The sequence below is a fragment of the Carlito syrichta genome, unplaced genomic scaffold, assembly GCF_000164805.1.
Source record: "Carlito syrichta isolate Samal-C Ts95f unplaced genomic scaffold, Tarsius_syrichta-2.0.1 Scaffold120477, whole genome shotgun sequence".
Lineage (NCBI taxonomy): Eukaryota > Metazoa > Chordata > Mammalia > Primates > Tarsiidae > Carlito > Carlito syrichta.
Window position 1 is genome coordinate 6952 of NW_007064573.1, and position 16299 is coordinate 23250.

Sequence of the window (16299 nt, forward strand, 5' to 3'; positions counted from 1 at the left end):
CAATCCACTCACCTCAGCCTCCCAAAGGCGCGGGATTACAGGCTGAGCCACCGAGCCCGGCTAACCTTTGCTCTTTCAAGTAATACTCTTCTGGAAATTTATTATCAAGAAATAATCCAGAAGGAACAAGTTTTGCCCACGAGGATTTTTATATAGAGCCCCATTCATATAATGAAAAATCGCAAATGATCTAAATGCCCAGTTGTAGAATACTTTTTATGTAAATGATGATACAGGTTGAGCACCCCTAGTCTAGAAGTCCAAAATGCTCCAAAACCCTTTGAGCGCCATGTTTCTACTAAGTGCATTAGGCACATATGAAACATAAACGAATTTTGTGTGTAGACTTGGGCCCCACCCCCAAGATATCTCATATATATGCGAATATTCCAAAATTTTCACAAAAATCTGAAACACTTGTGGTCCCAAGTAATTTGGATAAAGGCTGTTCAACCTGTATATTAAGACCATGGAATAGTGTGCGGATATTAGAGATTACAGTCACAACAAGCAACAGGGAGGGGCCTACGATAGGAAGTGGGGAAAACACCAGCCTGCAGGTACCAGTGCTCCAGTTCTGAACCAAATGATAGCTGGTGCTTTCAGCATTGTTAAGATGACATTTATTTTGGACAATGTGTGGATGGGAACTTGTGAACAGCTTAATTTGTTGGGAAGAATTAGAAATGAATTTGGCTTTTTTTCTGTTATTAGAAATGGCTTGAATATGATACAAAGGAAAGAAAAAAATTTCACTGCCTTCTCAAGAAAAATGTGGGGTTTTTGTTCTGTTTGTTTTTTTCTTTTTTTTCCCCAAAGGCTTTTTGGTGAGAACTGGTGGAAGCCTTCCCCTTTAAGGTCTTGGGTGGAGAGGGAAGGGTCTGAACTCTATGTGGGCGGGTTATTTGAATATGCAGGCATTCCTCCTTTGTTTGTGTGTGTGAGAGAGGCAGCGTACATGTGTGTTTTGGGGTGTGGAGGTGTGAAGGGATGGGGGAAGAAGGATAGGGAACACGATAAAATTAGGTTAAGATAAATTTCTAAAGACTTGGGCAGAAAATGTAGACAACTGAAGCCTAATTAGAAAGGATCTAAGTCGTTGTTCTTATGCAAACTCACTCTTGAGCCCTTATTCTGAATGTTGATGTGCTTTAGTGCTTTGGTCAGTAAAATTGCTGATCCTTTCTTTCCACCCCAGGAAGCAGGAAGGCCAGTATTTTGGACCACTGAAAATTCTTGCTCTGCACAAAAACTGTCCCAGCAAGGGCATTCTGAGAGTATTAGCACCTCAATGAAAGTGACAGACATAGCAGAGCAATGGATCTTGGGGTTGACTGGGGTTGGTGGTTGCTTTCCCAGTTATTTACTTAATGAATGGTTTATTTCCTTAGCCACCTGTTAACTGTGCCTGGGATGTAGTTGTCAACTAACAAAGCCCCTGATGGACAGCTTCCCTGCTGTCCCAATGCTGAAAAGATTTCTATCTACAGAACAGACGCTTGCATAGACTCACTCTGGGCTTTTCTCCCTCCCTGGGAGCCAACAATGAAGTCTCAGTGGTGCATTCATAGTCAAAGCCACTTGATCCTCTGGAATCCCAAGCGTCCTCAGCAGGGATGCTTTTGTCGGTGGCCCCTGTTCTCTCTCCTGTCCCCAACACATAGACACCCGTGGACCTGGACCCTTCTCTGCTAGGGTCGAGCTGCACCTTCTCTAACCTCTCTCCTCCTCCTCCCTCTGTTAATAGAAACAGACTTACCAGCCGGGCTCGGTGGCTCAGCCTGTAATCCCGCACTTTGGGAGGCTGAGGTGAGTGGATTGCCTGAGCCCGCGGGTTCGAGACTCACCTGGGCAACTTGACGAGATCTCATCTCTACAATAAATCAAAAAATCAGCCGGGCGTGGTAGCGCGTTCCTGTAATTCTGGCTACTAGGAAGGCTGAGGTGGAGGGATTGCCGGAGCCCAGCAGGTCGAGGCTGCGGTGGCCAGGAGCGGCCACTGCACTCCAGTCTGGGCGACAGAGTGAGACTCCAACTCAAAAAAACAAAAACAAAAACAAAAAGAAACAGATTTACCTTTCTCAATCTTGCCTATCACTCAGTGACAGTATCCCTCATACTTGTAAGAATTAAATGAGCTGTCATGGTAACACTGTGTCAGGGAAGAAGAAATGTTTTCAGTCTTACCCTGCACGCGAAGCTCCTAGATCTTCCCCCAAAGATTTAGAGAAGAGAACTATAAGCTAAGAGGGCGCCTCGGTCTTCACAAATGGGGTCGAGTGGAACAGCGCTGTGAAGACTGGGAAGTCAGCTGAGGTGTTCTGGTGACTGCTGTGACCTCATAGCTCAGGCTGATCTTAAAGGATAAAAGAGAAGTAGTGGGTATGCCTCGGTGTGTCAACCTTGTAACAACTACCAGGTAGGATGTGTTTAAGAACTGCAGGGTTGCATTGTTCTTAAATGGGACCAGAAGAAGGACTTTTTCAGCAAATACATGGCAGGGAACGAAAGGTAAGGAGAACCTATAGATTTAATATAATTCCTTGAGGTGGCAACCATGTACAATATGTAGACTTTGTTTGAATTGCAATCTGAGCTAATTGACCAAAAAATAATAAAATAAAATGTCTGTATATGAGTGTATATATATATTAAGGAAAAAGTTAATTGTTTAGGTATGACAATGGCGTTATGGTTTGCTTTTTATTTATTTTTACTTTTTGAGTCAGAGTCGCACTCTGTCGCCCAGGCTGGAGTGCAGTGGCATACTCAGCTACGGAAGCCTTGGCTTGCTGGGCTCAGGCTATCCTTCCACCTTGGCCTTCCAAGTGTCTGGAACTATACGCATGCACCACCATGCCTTGCTAATTTTTGTATTTATTGTAGAGACAGGTCTCACCAAGTTGCCCAGGCTGGTCTCGAGCCTGTGGGCTCAGGCAATCCTCTCTCCTCCTCCTCCCAAGTGCTGGGATTACAGGCGTGAGCCACCATGCCCGGCAGTTATGCTTTTAAAAGAGATGTTATTTGCTGGTTGCTGTGGCTCACGCCTATAATCCCAGCACTTCGGGAGGTGGAGGTGAAAGGATTGCCTGAGCCCATAGGTTCGAGATGAGCCTGGGCAACTTGGCGAGACCTCATCTCTACAATAAATAAAAAAACTAGCTGGGCGTGGTAGTGCACGCCTGTAGTCCCAGCTACTTGGAAGGCTGAGGCGGAAAGATCACCTAAGCCCAGCAGGTTGAGGCTGCGGTGGCCATAAGCGTGCCATTGCACTCCAGCCAGAGCGACAGAATGAGACTCCAACTCAAAAACAAAAAAAATAAAATAATCCATTATTGGCGAGAGGTGATATCAATGAAAACAAAATTGGTTATGAGTCGGTCAGAACTTGGTGTTTGACACATGAGGGTTCATTACACTATGATTTTCACTTCTGTACGATGTTCAAAATTTTCTGTAATGAAAGAAAGGTTGATGCTGCAGTGAGCCATGATCATGCCACTGTACTCCAGCCTGGGTAACAGAGGGAGACCCTGTCTCTAAAATAAACTTTACAACTAAATTTAACCTTTAAAAACTTAAAGTCTGTTTTCTGTAACAAAAGGTTTTTTAAAATACTCTTGCCAGGGGTAGTGGCCCACGCCTATAATCCAGCACCTTGGGAGGCCAAGAAGGGAGGATTGCCAATACTCCAGCCTAGGCAACAAAGTGAGACCCTGTCTCAAAAAAAATAAAATAAAAAGTCAAAATCCTCTCGGAGGGCGTAAGGACGGAGGTAACTGAAAGCCACTGTGTTTACTGTGTCTGACAGAGTCTGCAGAAGGCTACAGATGTGAACGATGTGGGAAGGTGTTTACCTACAAATATTACAGAGATAAGCACCTCAAGTACACCCCCTGTGTGGACAAGGGTGATAGGAAATTTCCCTGTTCTCTCTGCAAACGATCCTTCGAGAAGCGGGACCGACTCCGGATCCACATCCTACACGTTCATGAGAAGCACCGGCCTCACAAGGTGAGCCCCAGGAGTGAGCACCCTCAGATTGCTCTTACCGCTCCCTTTCCAATGCTTCTGGAAAAGTCTCAATCACTAGAGTGTATGCTCTTGTGAGGTGTGACTACTTTTGCAATTATTATGTGTCATTTGTGCGATTCTAAAAGAATTTAAAAATAAAATATGGCTTAGGAAGCAAAAGCCAAACTACAGGCTAGAATGACATCACTTAAATTATGTTATTATCGGGTGGGCATGGTGGCTCACGCCTATAATCCCAGGACTTGGGGAGGCCGAGGTGAGAGGATTGCCTGAGCCTATGGGTTCGAGACCAGCCTTGGGCAACTTGATGAGACCTTGTCTCTACAATAAATCACAAAAACTAGTGGGGCGTGGTGGCATCTGTCTGTAGTTCCAGCCCTACTTGAAAGACTGAGCTCAGGTAGAGGCTGCGGTGGCAGTGAACATGCCACTGCCCTCCAGCCTGGGCAACAAGAGTGAGACTCCAACTCAAAAACAAAACAAAACAAATGAATTATGTTATTATGTGTGCTATGTATAATGTTTCACACATAAATGGAAAAGCAATTGGATTGAAACATGTAACTGCTGTCATTCTGGGAGCATGATGAGAGTGAAGAGTGCTTTTTATGTTTTTATTTGATAGCTTCCTTTAGCATTTTGTTTTTATTTTTTTGAGTTGTCGCCCAGGCTGGAGTGCAATAGCATGATCATGACAATTACGGCTCACTGACAATCATGGCTCACTGCAGCCTCTACCTCCTGGGCTCAGGGCCATCCTTCCTCCTCAGTATCCCGAGTAGCTGGGACTATAGGCATGTGCCAGCATGTCCGGCTAATATTTTTTTGGTAGAGACAAGGCTTCACTATGTTTTCCGTGTTGGTTTTGAACTGGTAGGCTCAAGTAATCCTCTCACTTAATCCTCCCAAAGTGCTGGGATTACAGGTGTGAGCTACTGCACCAGGCCTCAATTTTTATTTTTTAATGTGAGAAAATAATGTATGCTTTGTAAATACAATTTAGAGGGGGAAAAAAATCCACCTATTATCCTGCTGCTCAAAATTAAGCTATTTTAGGTGTAATTTTCCTCTCATTGTGTGTGTGTTTTAATATAATTAGGATCATACTGAATATTATGAGGCTACTATACTCAACAATTTATTACTATAAATACTACTTAACATTAGTTTTCAAATCTCTAATCAAGAATTCTAACTCAAGAAATATATTTAGCTGCTCTCCACCAATATGTTCAAAGGGTTGAGGTTTTTCTTGCTTAACATTTACACTTAATTTGACCTGAGCAGAAGAAAAAAAAGCAAAGTGAAACAGTCATTCAAAACTTCAGATAAATGATTTTTAACAAGAAAAATCGTTTCTGAAAGAGAAAAAAAGTAATTGATTGACTAAAATATCAGCAGATGCCGGGTGTACAAGCAACAACTAAAAACTATTACCTTTCTTCCAACCTAAATGTGCCTCCTCTTCACATGACTCATCCATTAAGATCGATGAAGACCAATGTCCCTGAAATGTGACATCAATTTCAGGAAGAACGCAAAATAAAACTGTCAAGAGAAAATCCCTGTAGTCCATAATAGGTATAAGTACAAGAGTTCATGCATGAATTTATAATTTTCCTCCCGTCCAACCTGCTGAAATACCTGACCAATAGAGACAGGATTTGTTTTTTCAAATAAACACTGTTTCTTATACGCTGAATTTCTCAAAATGGCGACTTCCTTGCAAGCGTTTGTTTTTTGCCAGGATGTTTAATTATGTGAGATACCTTTAGTTTCTTACTTTGTATAATGATGCTTACATTTTTATTGGAAGCATTATTTGTGAAACTTACTCTGATTTGGAATTTCTTGGCTCACAAATACGTGAGTTGTCATATTTGGCTATTTTTCATCACCTTCCAGAATTAGTTTTATTGATCTATTGCACTCTTTTCTTTTTAATTTCAATAGCTTTAGCGTATGCAATAGTTTTTGGCCTGCGAGCGGCCACTGCACTCCAGCGTGGGCGACAGAACAAGACTCCCACTCAAAAAAAAGAAAAAAAAGGAAATAATATTCAAAGCTGGGCTCGGTCACACAGCTCCTTGTTGACAGAGCAGGACTGAATCACACTTCTGTCGTACCACAATCTTGGGCAGTTCTCTCATGTCACATCTGAAGCAACTGACACTCAGACATGTCCTAAAATCACAGCATAAGTGACCAACCTGGGCAGAATCTGGACCACAGCCCACACTTTCTGCTTCTTCATTTACTCCCAGAGTGTCTTCTACTGTCCCAGAGAAAGGGCAATCCATGGCTTCCAGATACACACGGAATAAACACAGGATTTCTCTTCTCACCCACAGGTTAATGCAAGGTTTAAATGGGCTTGTTAGCAGAGACATAATTTCACCTATATTTTTCTTTTTCACCTTAGTGTTCTACCTGTGGGAAATGTTTCTCTCAGTCTTCCAGCTTAAACAAACACATGAGGGTCCACTCTGGAGACAGACCTTACCAGTGTGTGTATTGTACAAAGGTAAGTGGATCTGTCTCGAGCTCTGCTGGGGTGTCATGGGTAAGAACTTAGAGCATAAAGCCTGGTTTAACATGAGCTCTTGGCAAATGTTAGTCAAATACCAGCTCCATCCTCATCCTCAGGTATGCTTAAGTTTGCTAAAGATGTCAGATACAACCTCCTATTACTGAGCTAGCATTTAGAGCATGTATAATGAAGCACATCCTGAATTACAGAGACCTGATGACCACAGACACCTCCAGACTCAGCCAAGGCTCAAATCTTGGTTCTGATACTTCCCTAGTTGTGTGTCCTTGAACATGTCCACTGACTTCTCTTGAGTATCTTCTTTGGGAAAATCAATCCTCTTTATAGAGTTGTTGAATTGAATCAGTGAAATATGGAGAACTCTCATAACACTACTGGGTGCAACATAAATACTACTGAAATGCTAGCTACTATTATTGCTACTTTAGACTGGGAGGATATGGCTGATCTGACTTTCTACAGGGACATTGTAGAAGTGGCATCTCATCTATGTTGTACAGAATATACAGCTGTAAAAACGGAGAGACAAATACATGCCTTGGTTGCTGTAACAGAGATAGTAGCGTGACGGTCACCTTTAGAAATAATAGTCAAAGCCGGGCTCGGTGGCTCAGCCTGTAATCTCGCGCCTTGGGAGGCTGCGGTGAGTGGATTGCCTGAGCCCGCGGGTTCGAGACCCGCCTGGGCAACTTGGCGAGACCTCATCTCTGCAATAAATCAAAAAATTAGCCGGGCGTGGTAGCGCACGCCTGTAGTTCCAACTACTTGGAAGGCTGAGGCAGAAGGATCACTGGAGCCCAGTGGGTCGAGGTTGCGGTGGCCAGGAGCGGCCACTGCACTCCAGTGTGGGCAACAGAGTAAGACTCCAACTCAAATAAATAAATAAATAAATAAATAAGAAAATATACAAACACACATATGTATGTATATATGTATATGTTTATTTTTGAGCCGAGGTTTCACTTTTGCCCAGGCTAGAGTGGAGTGGCAGGATCATGGCTCACAGCCTCTAATTCCTGAGCCCAAGTGATCCTCTCATCTTGGGCTCCCAAGTAGCTGGAATTGCAGGTACATACCATCACTCCTGGCTAATTATTTTACTTTCTTTGTAGATAGGAGGTCTCACTGTTACCCAGATGGGTCTCGAACTCCTGGGCTCAAGTGATCCTCCCACCTCAGCCTCCCAGAGTGCTGGGATACAGATGTGAGCCACCACACTTGGATACACACACACACACACACACACACACACACATTACATTACATTAAAGTAATAACAATAAAATAAATAAAAAACATTGAGTCTACCAGGTTTAGGAAAACTAATACCTCCACAGAAAGTATATGTCAATAAATGAAAATTATTGGCAAAGAAAAACAGAGCTGAGGCATAATTAGACTTTGTAAACTTAGCACAAACCAATGGAAGGCAGTTTTAATTTTGTGTGAAAAAGCAGTCTGTCCTGAAAGGCAAATGCTCTCCCATGGGATTCCCAATGTAAAGATAAAATACCCTACAAACCATCTCAAAAAGCCTACATTAAAAAAAAAGATACGATCCTGACTCGCGCAAAAACACCAGTATTAGCTTCTCCTGCTGTAATGCAGTTTGTCTTGAAGTGTGGTCCTGGGACTACTTGCAGCAGAATTGCTTGGGTTTTTTTGTTGTTTGTTTGTTTGTTTGTTTAAATGTTTAGCTGGGCGAGGTGGCTTAAGCCTGTAATCCCAGCATTTTGAGAGGCTGAGGTGAGAGGATTGCCTGATCCCAGGGGTTTGAGACCAGGCTGGGCAACATGGTGAGACCTCACTCCACAATAAATCAAAAAATTAGCTGGGTGTGGTGGCATACGCCTGTAGTTCCACCTACTCAGAAGGTTGAGGCAGAAGGGTCACTTGAGCCCAGCAGGTTGAGGCTGCGGTGACTGAGTGTGCCACTGCACTCCAGCCTGGGCGACGGAGTGAGACTCCAACTCAAAAAAAAAAAAAAAAAAAGGTTGGGCGTGTTGGCTCAAGCCTATAATGCCAGCACTTAGAGAGACCGAGGCTCAAGGATTGCCTGAGCCCACGGATTCAAGACCAGCCTGGGCAACTTGGAGAGTCCTCGTCTGTACAATAAATCAAAAATTAGCTGGACGTGGTGGTGCGTGCCTGTAGTTCCAGCTCCTTGAAAGGCTGAGGCGGAAGGATCACCGGAACCCAGCAGATCGAGGCTGAGGTGGCCGGGAGCAGCCACTGCACTCCAGCCTAGGCGACAGAGTGAGACTCTACTCAAAAAAAAAAGTTTAATCTTTTCTAAGGTAACCCAATCTGTGTAAGGACTGCTTGTTTAAATGCAGGCTCCTGGGTCTCATGTCAGGTTTACTGGCTCCCACTTTCTGGGGTAGGGTTGGCAATCTGCTTTTGTTTTTTGTTTTTAGGTTCAGGCAATCCACTCGCTTCGGCCTCCCAAAGTGCTGGGATTACAGGCTGAGCCACCAAACCTGGCCCAATCTGCGTGTTACCTGACCTACGGGTCATCTCAGCCAGAGGGGCACTGTAGCAACACCCAGTACTGCTCAAAACCAGCCAGAAAGCCGAATCATGAGTCCTTTCTGATTAAGGCTACTGCTGATGGCCATGAGTGCCTTGTAGCCTTAAAACCCAAGGTTCCCTGGGCTCGGTGGCTCAGCCTGTAATCCCGTGCCTTTGGGAGGCTGAGGTGAGTTGATTGCCTGAGCCTGAGGGTTCGAGACCCGCCTGGGCAACTTGGCGAGACCTCATCTCTGCAATAAATCAAAAATTAGCCGGGTGTGGTGGCACGCGCCTGTAGCTCCAGCTACTTGGAAGGCGGAGGCGGAAGGATCGCCAGAGCCCAGCAGGTTGAGGCTGCGGTGGCCAGGAGCGGCCACTGCACTCCAGTCTGGGCGACAGAGTGAGACTCCAACTCAAAAAAAAAAAAAGAACCCAAGGTTCATCAGTCATAGCAATGAAGTTAACCCTTCTGTTAGCCGCTCTCCAGCTCACAGAAGCTGACTGTTTCTTCTGCTCTCTGTTCTCTGTAGAAGTTCACTGCCTCCAGCATTCTCCGCACACACATCAGGCAGCACTCCGGGGAGAAGCCCTTCAAATGCAAGTACTGTGGGAAATCTTTTGCCTCCCACGCTGCCCATGACAGCCACGTGCGACGCTCTCACAAGGAGGACGAGGGTTGTTCCTGTAGCATCTGTGGGAAAACCTTCCCAGATCAGGAAGTGTTCTACTCCCACATGAAGTTTCATGAAGACTACTATCCTTTGGGAGGGGGACGGGACGACACAATGTGAAAGCGAGGGACTCAGTTTCTCTATTTCTTATTATGGGTTATATAACCTCCCTGAACTGGAAATACCGTCCGAATTTCATGGTGGAAAAAAAGGAAGCCTTCTCCTATTTGCCTTGGGCCCCCAGTTGGATTATGTTTATGGCCATCGCTTGTTCTTTTTTCTTTCTTTCTCTCTTTTTGTAAAGACAGGGTCTCATTTTGTTACTCAGGTTGTTTTCGAACTCCTGGCCTCAAGTGATTCTCCTACTTGAGACTCAAAGTGTGGGGATTATGGGCGTGAGCCGCTGAGCCTGGCCCGTTTCTTTATAGAACAAATTCATTTTTAAAAATTCATTTAGCGCCGGGCTCAGTGGCTCAGCCTGTAATCCCAGTGCTTTGGAAGGCCGAGGTGAGTGGATTGCCTGAGCCCGCGGGTTTGAGACCCGCCTGGGCAACTTGGCGAGCCCTCATCTCTACAATAAATCAAAAATTAGCCGGGCGTGGTAGCGCACGCCTGTAGTTCCGGCTACTCGGAAGGCTGAGGCGGAAGAATCGCCGGAGCCCAGCAGGTCGAGGCTGCGGTGGCCGGGAGCGGCCACTGCACTCCTATCTGGGCGACAGTGAGACTCCAACTCAAAAAAAAAAGAAAAAGAAAAACGTGCTCTACAAGGTATCCCAAGGCTGATGCAAGTATGTGGGGAACGGGCTTCTCCAATGTGCAGAGAGACCACAGACTCCCCTCAGAGGCGGGTAGCAGTAGCCACCATTGATGAAGCATTGGCCCTGTGAGCTGGGGCCACTGAGATGGTGACGAAATTGAGACTGAGAGATGAAGGAAGTGGGGCCCCCAAGAGGCAAAGCCAAGTCGGCCTGACTCCAAAGCCCAGCCTCTGACCTGGCACTGTGCTCAGTGTATGAATCCTGCTGAAAACTAGCATCTTCCTGTTAGCCATCCTTCCCCTTCTTCCCCATGGTAAGGTACGCGACCACAAACTCAGATATTCACATGGAATACTGGAGACCAGGAAGACCAGGATACAAGTGCTTCTAGGCAGCCATAGTTACTGAGGCTGTGTCCATCCAAGCCATGTTTGCGCTGAATGCCCAGGGGTCTACTTCACCCTCCACCATGGCCCACTTCTCTCAAAATGGAGCAAAGTCAACATGGAACAGATGCCCCTTCCAGAGGGAGGCTCGCAGCTGTAGTAGAGCCCTTTGAGACATGGATCCAGTGCAGGTGGAATCGCAGTGACAGATTTTCCTCCAGGGAATTCTTTGCTGCCTTGACTAGGTCTGAGTAATTGATCCTAATGGGAATGTGCCCTGTTGTTTTAGGGCTGTTTTAGTTCATGTTAATTAAGTCAGAACAATGGTCTTTTGAAAAGGTTGGGGCTCATCATGCAATTAGGCAGCCTTTCTTTGACTGCTGGTTCGAATATATTACTTGAACCATTTTCCTATGGTTTGAATGGGTTTGAACATTTAAAAATCAAACAGTAAAGCAAGTCATCTGGAACTGGTGTGATCTCAATTTGTTCACTCATTGAATAATTCAAATTAACTACTTTATTCTTTGAACTAGAATGGTAGCGAAGGGAGGTAGTTATTTTTTGCCCTTTTCTAAGTTACTGAAATGCATGCATGCCAATAATTGAATAATCAAGTAATAATATCATATTATATGGATCATGCATCCCACACTAACTGGAAAATTGGAGGTGAGGGGGCCATTTCATTTAATCTGAGCTGCTCACCCAAAGTTTGTCGATCAGGTTAACCTATCTCAGTTTGTAGTTTTGGAAATAACATCTTTCTAGAGCAATTACCTGAAACTTTCTGATGTTTGTTTGTTTATTTTTTCTCAGTTGACGTCTCACTCTGTTGCCCAGGCTGGAGTGCAGTGGCATACTCATGGCCACCACAGCCTCGACCTACCAGGCTCAAACAATGCTTGCAATTTCACCTTCCGAGTAGCTGGAACTACAGGCGCACGCTACCACGCCTGGCTATTTTTTTTTTTTTACGTATCAGAGATGAGGTCTCACCAAGCTTCCCAGGTAGGACTTGAATCCCCTGGCTCAAGCAATCCTCTCACCTCCACCTCCGCAAAATGCTAGGATTACAGGTGTGAGCCACCACACCTGGCAAGATAATAGATTTTAAGAAATAAACACCGGATGCGGTGTCTCACGCCTGTAATCCCAGAATTTTGGGAGGCAGAGGCGAGAGGATTGCCTGAGACCAGCCTGGGCAGCTTGGTGGGACCACATCTCTGTGATAAATCAAAAAACTTAGCCAAGCGTGGTGGCATGCGCCTGTAGTTCCAGCTATTTGGAAGGCTGAAGTGGAAGAATTGCCTGAGCCTGACAGGTGGAGGCTGTGGTGGCCATGAGCATGCCATTGCACTCCAGTCCAGGCAAAAGAGTGAGAACCTGACTCAAAAAAAGAAAAGTGTGTATCTCACCTATTTGACTTTATATTTTCTTTTCTTTTTATAACTTGTTCATTGGGAAGTGTATCTCACCTATTTTGGGTGAGGAGTTGGGGTCTCATTCTGTCGTCCAGGTTGGAGTGCAATGGCATAATCACAGCTTCACCACAGCCTCGACCTCCTAAGGCTCAGACAATCCTTCCACCTCAACCTCCAGAATAGCTGGGACTACAGGAGCACATAGTCACACTCGGCTATTTAAAAAAAATTTTTTGTAGAGATGATGTCTCACTATGTTGCCTAGGCTGGTCTTGAACTGCTGGGCTCAAGCAATCCTCCCATCTGGGCCTCCCAAAGTACTGAAATTACCTATGTGAGCCACAGCACTCAACTATCTAACCTATTTCTAGAGATAGTTTGAACCAGCTTATAACACTTTTAAAAAACAGATTAGGACAGCTAAAATAGAAGACAAACCACCATATAGAAACTACAATGAAATTTTTTTTTTTGAGTTGGAGTCTCACTCTGTCACCCAGACGCGTGCAGTGGCCGCTCCTGGCCACCGCAGCCTCGACCTGCTGGGCTCCGGCGATCCTTCCGCCTCAGCCTTCCAAGTAGCTGGAACTATAGGCGTGCGCTACCACGCCCGGCTCATTTTGATTTATTGTAGAGATGAGGTCTCGCCAAGTTGCCCAGGTGGGTTTCGAACCCGCAGACTCAGGCAATCCACTTGCCTCAGCCTCCCAAAGGCGCGGGATTACAGGCTGAGCCACCGAGCTGGGCTTAATGGAGCGCTTAATGGACCCTTGGGGTGTCCTAGGGCCTGGGGAAGTTGGCAGTTGCAGTGAACGAAACTCAAAGTACACAGATGCTTGGGACCTCAATGAGCCTGCTGTAGGCTCAGTGTTTGTGGCCACAAAGTCACGGCTCGGTCTGTACCCAAAGCATAGAGTAGGCTGGGGTTGGAGGCAGCTGCTGCTCAGTGTTATGTGTAGTTAGAGGGAAAATCAAATACTGTCCAAGACCATCTATTATCTGTGGGTTCAATTTTGACATGATAGGAATATTGGAATTGTGGACTATTTCACTTACAAGTGTTGTTTGTTTTTTATTTTTTTGAGTAGGAGTCTCACTCTGTCATCCAGACTGGCATGCAGTGGCACATTCATGCCCAGCTATGTTTTTTGATTTATCGTAGAGATGAGGTCTCACCAAGTTGTCCAGGCTAGTCTCGAACCCCTGGACTCAGGCAATCCTCTCACCTCCACCTCCCAAAGTGCTGGGATTACAGACTTGAGACATCGTGACTGGCTACAAGTAGTAAGTGCTTTCTTGCAATGCTTTATGACTCTAGGGTCAGTAATTGCACTGAATTTCTAATTTATGAACACTAACTAAAGCCCAGGAGAAATTGTACAGAAACATGGACGCTGGGCACAGTGGCTCATGCCTGTAGTCCCAGTTACTTGGGAAATTGAGGCAGAAGGATCATCTGAGCCCCAGAGGTCAAGACTTCAATGAGGCCATTGCCTTGCTAGATGCTGGTGTACCCATTTGTTCTTTGAGCTCTGGCTGTCTCCATGCCTCCTGGCTCTGACCCCCTCTCCCATCTTGGGGAGGTGAATCTTCTCTCTCTCTCTCTCTAATTTACTCCTAAATAAACTATATTTTCTAATCTAAAAAAAAAATACTGCAATGAGCCCTGATCATACCAATGTACTTGGGCAACAGAGTGGGACCAAATTCAAAAATTAAAGAAACATTGAGCTAGACTATCATATCATAATACTTTTTGTTTGGCAAATATTAGAACAGCCAAAATTATTTTGAAAGAAAAATGGTGTTAAGAATGATATAAGGAGCCAGGCTCGGTGGCTCAGCCTGTAATCCCGCGCCTTTGGGAGGCAGAGGTGAGTGGATTGCCTGAGCCCGTGGGTTCGAGACTCGCCTGGGCAACTTGGCGAGACCTCATCTCTACAGTAAATCAAAAAATCAGCCGGGCGTGGTAGCGCGTGCCTGTAATTCCGGCTACTCGGAAGGCTGAGGCGGAAGGATCGCCGGAGCCCAGTGGGTTGAAGGCTGCAGTGGCCGGGAGCGGCCACTGCACTCCGGTCTGGGTGACAGAGTGAGACTCCAACTCAAAAAAAAAAAAAAAAAGAATGATATAAGGGCTACTCCTTTGGGTCCCCTCCCACTGTGGGAACTTTTTGTCATCTCAATAAATTCTGCTTTCTAAAAAAAAAGGCAGAAAGTCGGGCTCGTTGGTTCAGCCTGTAATCCCGCACCTTGGGAGGCAGAGGTGAGTGGATTGCCTGAGCCCGCGGGTTCGAGACCCGCCTGGGCAACTTGGCGAGACCTCATCTCTACAATAAATCAAAAAATCAGCCAGGTGTGGTAGTGCATGCCTGTAATTCCAGCTACTCCGAAGGCTGAGGCAAAAGGATCGCCGGAGCCCAGCAGGTCGAGGCTGCGGTGGGCGGAAGCGGCCACTGCCCTCCAGTCTGGGCGACGGAGTGAGACTCCAACTCAAATAAAAAAGGCAGAAAGAAAGATATAAAATAGAAATTAACATCTCCCTCTCTGATAATCTCTTCATAAGGTATGGGAATATCATACAGAAAACAATGGTTTTCTACATTATTTAAAGAAGTTATGTATTCAAGAAATATAAAGTGCTTCCATGTATTCATCAAACAATTTTTACTTCATTGCTTTGTTGGCTTAAAGTAACTTAAATAAATTATAATAATTTGAAGTGAGATATTTAGCCTTAATTACAACTAAGATAGAGAATATTTAGGGAGAAGATTGGTTCTACTTTTGCATATGATCACAGGATGAAATAATCCTTTTCACTGTCAAATTGTTTTTCATCTTGAGTGAGTGTGGTAGTTTACACCTGTAACCCCAGCACTTTGGGAGGCCAAGTTGGGAGGATTGGTTGAGCCCAGGAATTTGAGGCCAGCTTGGGTAACATAGCAAGACCTCATCTCTACAAAAAATTAAAAAAATTAGCTGGGTGTTGTAGTGCATGCTTGTATTCCCTGCTACTTGGGAAGCTGAAGTGGAAGGATTGCCTGAGCCCAGGAGGTTGAGGCTGTGGTGAGCCATGATTGTGTCCCTGCACTCCAGCCTGGGCAATAGAATTGAGACCCCTGCTCAAGAAAAAAAAAATTCTTATTCGTCTTAAATTATCTCAGGATTCTTTCTTGAAAAAATAAATGTATATATATTTGAGGTGAGGATTCTTGATATGCTCCTTATATACTGAAAAGTGGATCTGGGTGTGGTGGTTCACACCTGTAATCCCAGCACTTTTGGGAGGTGGAGGTGGAAGGATTGCTTGAGCCCAGGAGTTTGAGGCTACGAGCCTGCGCAACATAGCAAGATCCTGTCTCTATTAAAAAAAAAAAAAAAAATGTAGCCAGGTACTGTGGCTCACGTCTGCAATCCCAGCACTTTTGAGGTGGAGGCGAGAGGATTACCTGAGTCTAGGGGTTCCAGACCCGTTTGGGTAACATGGCGAGACCTTTTCTCTACAATTAAAAAAAAAAATTATCTGGGTATGGTGGCACATTCCTGTAGTTCCAGCTACTTGGAAGGCTGAGGTGGAAGGATCGCCGGAGTCCAGCAGGTCAAGGCTGCGGTGGCTGTGAGAGTGCCATTGCCCACCAGCCTGGGCAACAGAGTGAGGCTCTGACTCCAAAAAAGAGAATGAGAAAAATCTTGCCTACTATTTTTGTTAACACAAAATAACTGATACAGACACATAGAGTACACATGGAAGCAAATGAAAAACCACTCAGCACTTAAAAGCTTTGTAAAAATCCAGAATGGTGGGAGGCTGAGGTGAGTGGATTGCCTGAGCCCGCGGGTTTGAGACCCACCTAGGCAACTTGGCAAGACCTCATCTCTACAATAAATAAAAAATTAGCCGGGCGTGGCAGTGCGCGCCTGTAGTTCCAGCTACTCGGAAGGCTGATGTGGAAGGATCGCCGG

General features: G+C 45.2%; 1 protein-coding gene across 1 annotated transcript in view; it reads left to right on the forward strand.

The window, feature by feature from the left end:
• PRDM14 (PR/SET domain 14) overlaps positions 1-9888 on the forward strand; it is a 16833-nt gene extending 6945 nt beyond the window's left edge. The window contains exons 5-7 of the mRNA XM_008048048.1: positions 3812-4014; positions 6458-6559; positions 9628-9888. Coding sequence (XP_008046239.1) covers positions 3812-4014; positions 6458-6559; positions 9628-9888 — 566 coding nt within the window. The remainder of the gene's footprint in view (positions 1-3811; positions 4015-6457; positions 6560-9627) is intronic.
• Positions 9889-16299: the final 6411 nt, after the last annotated feature.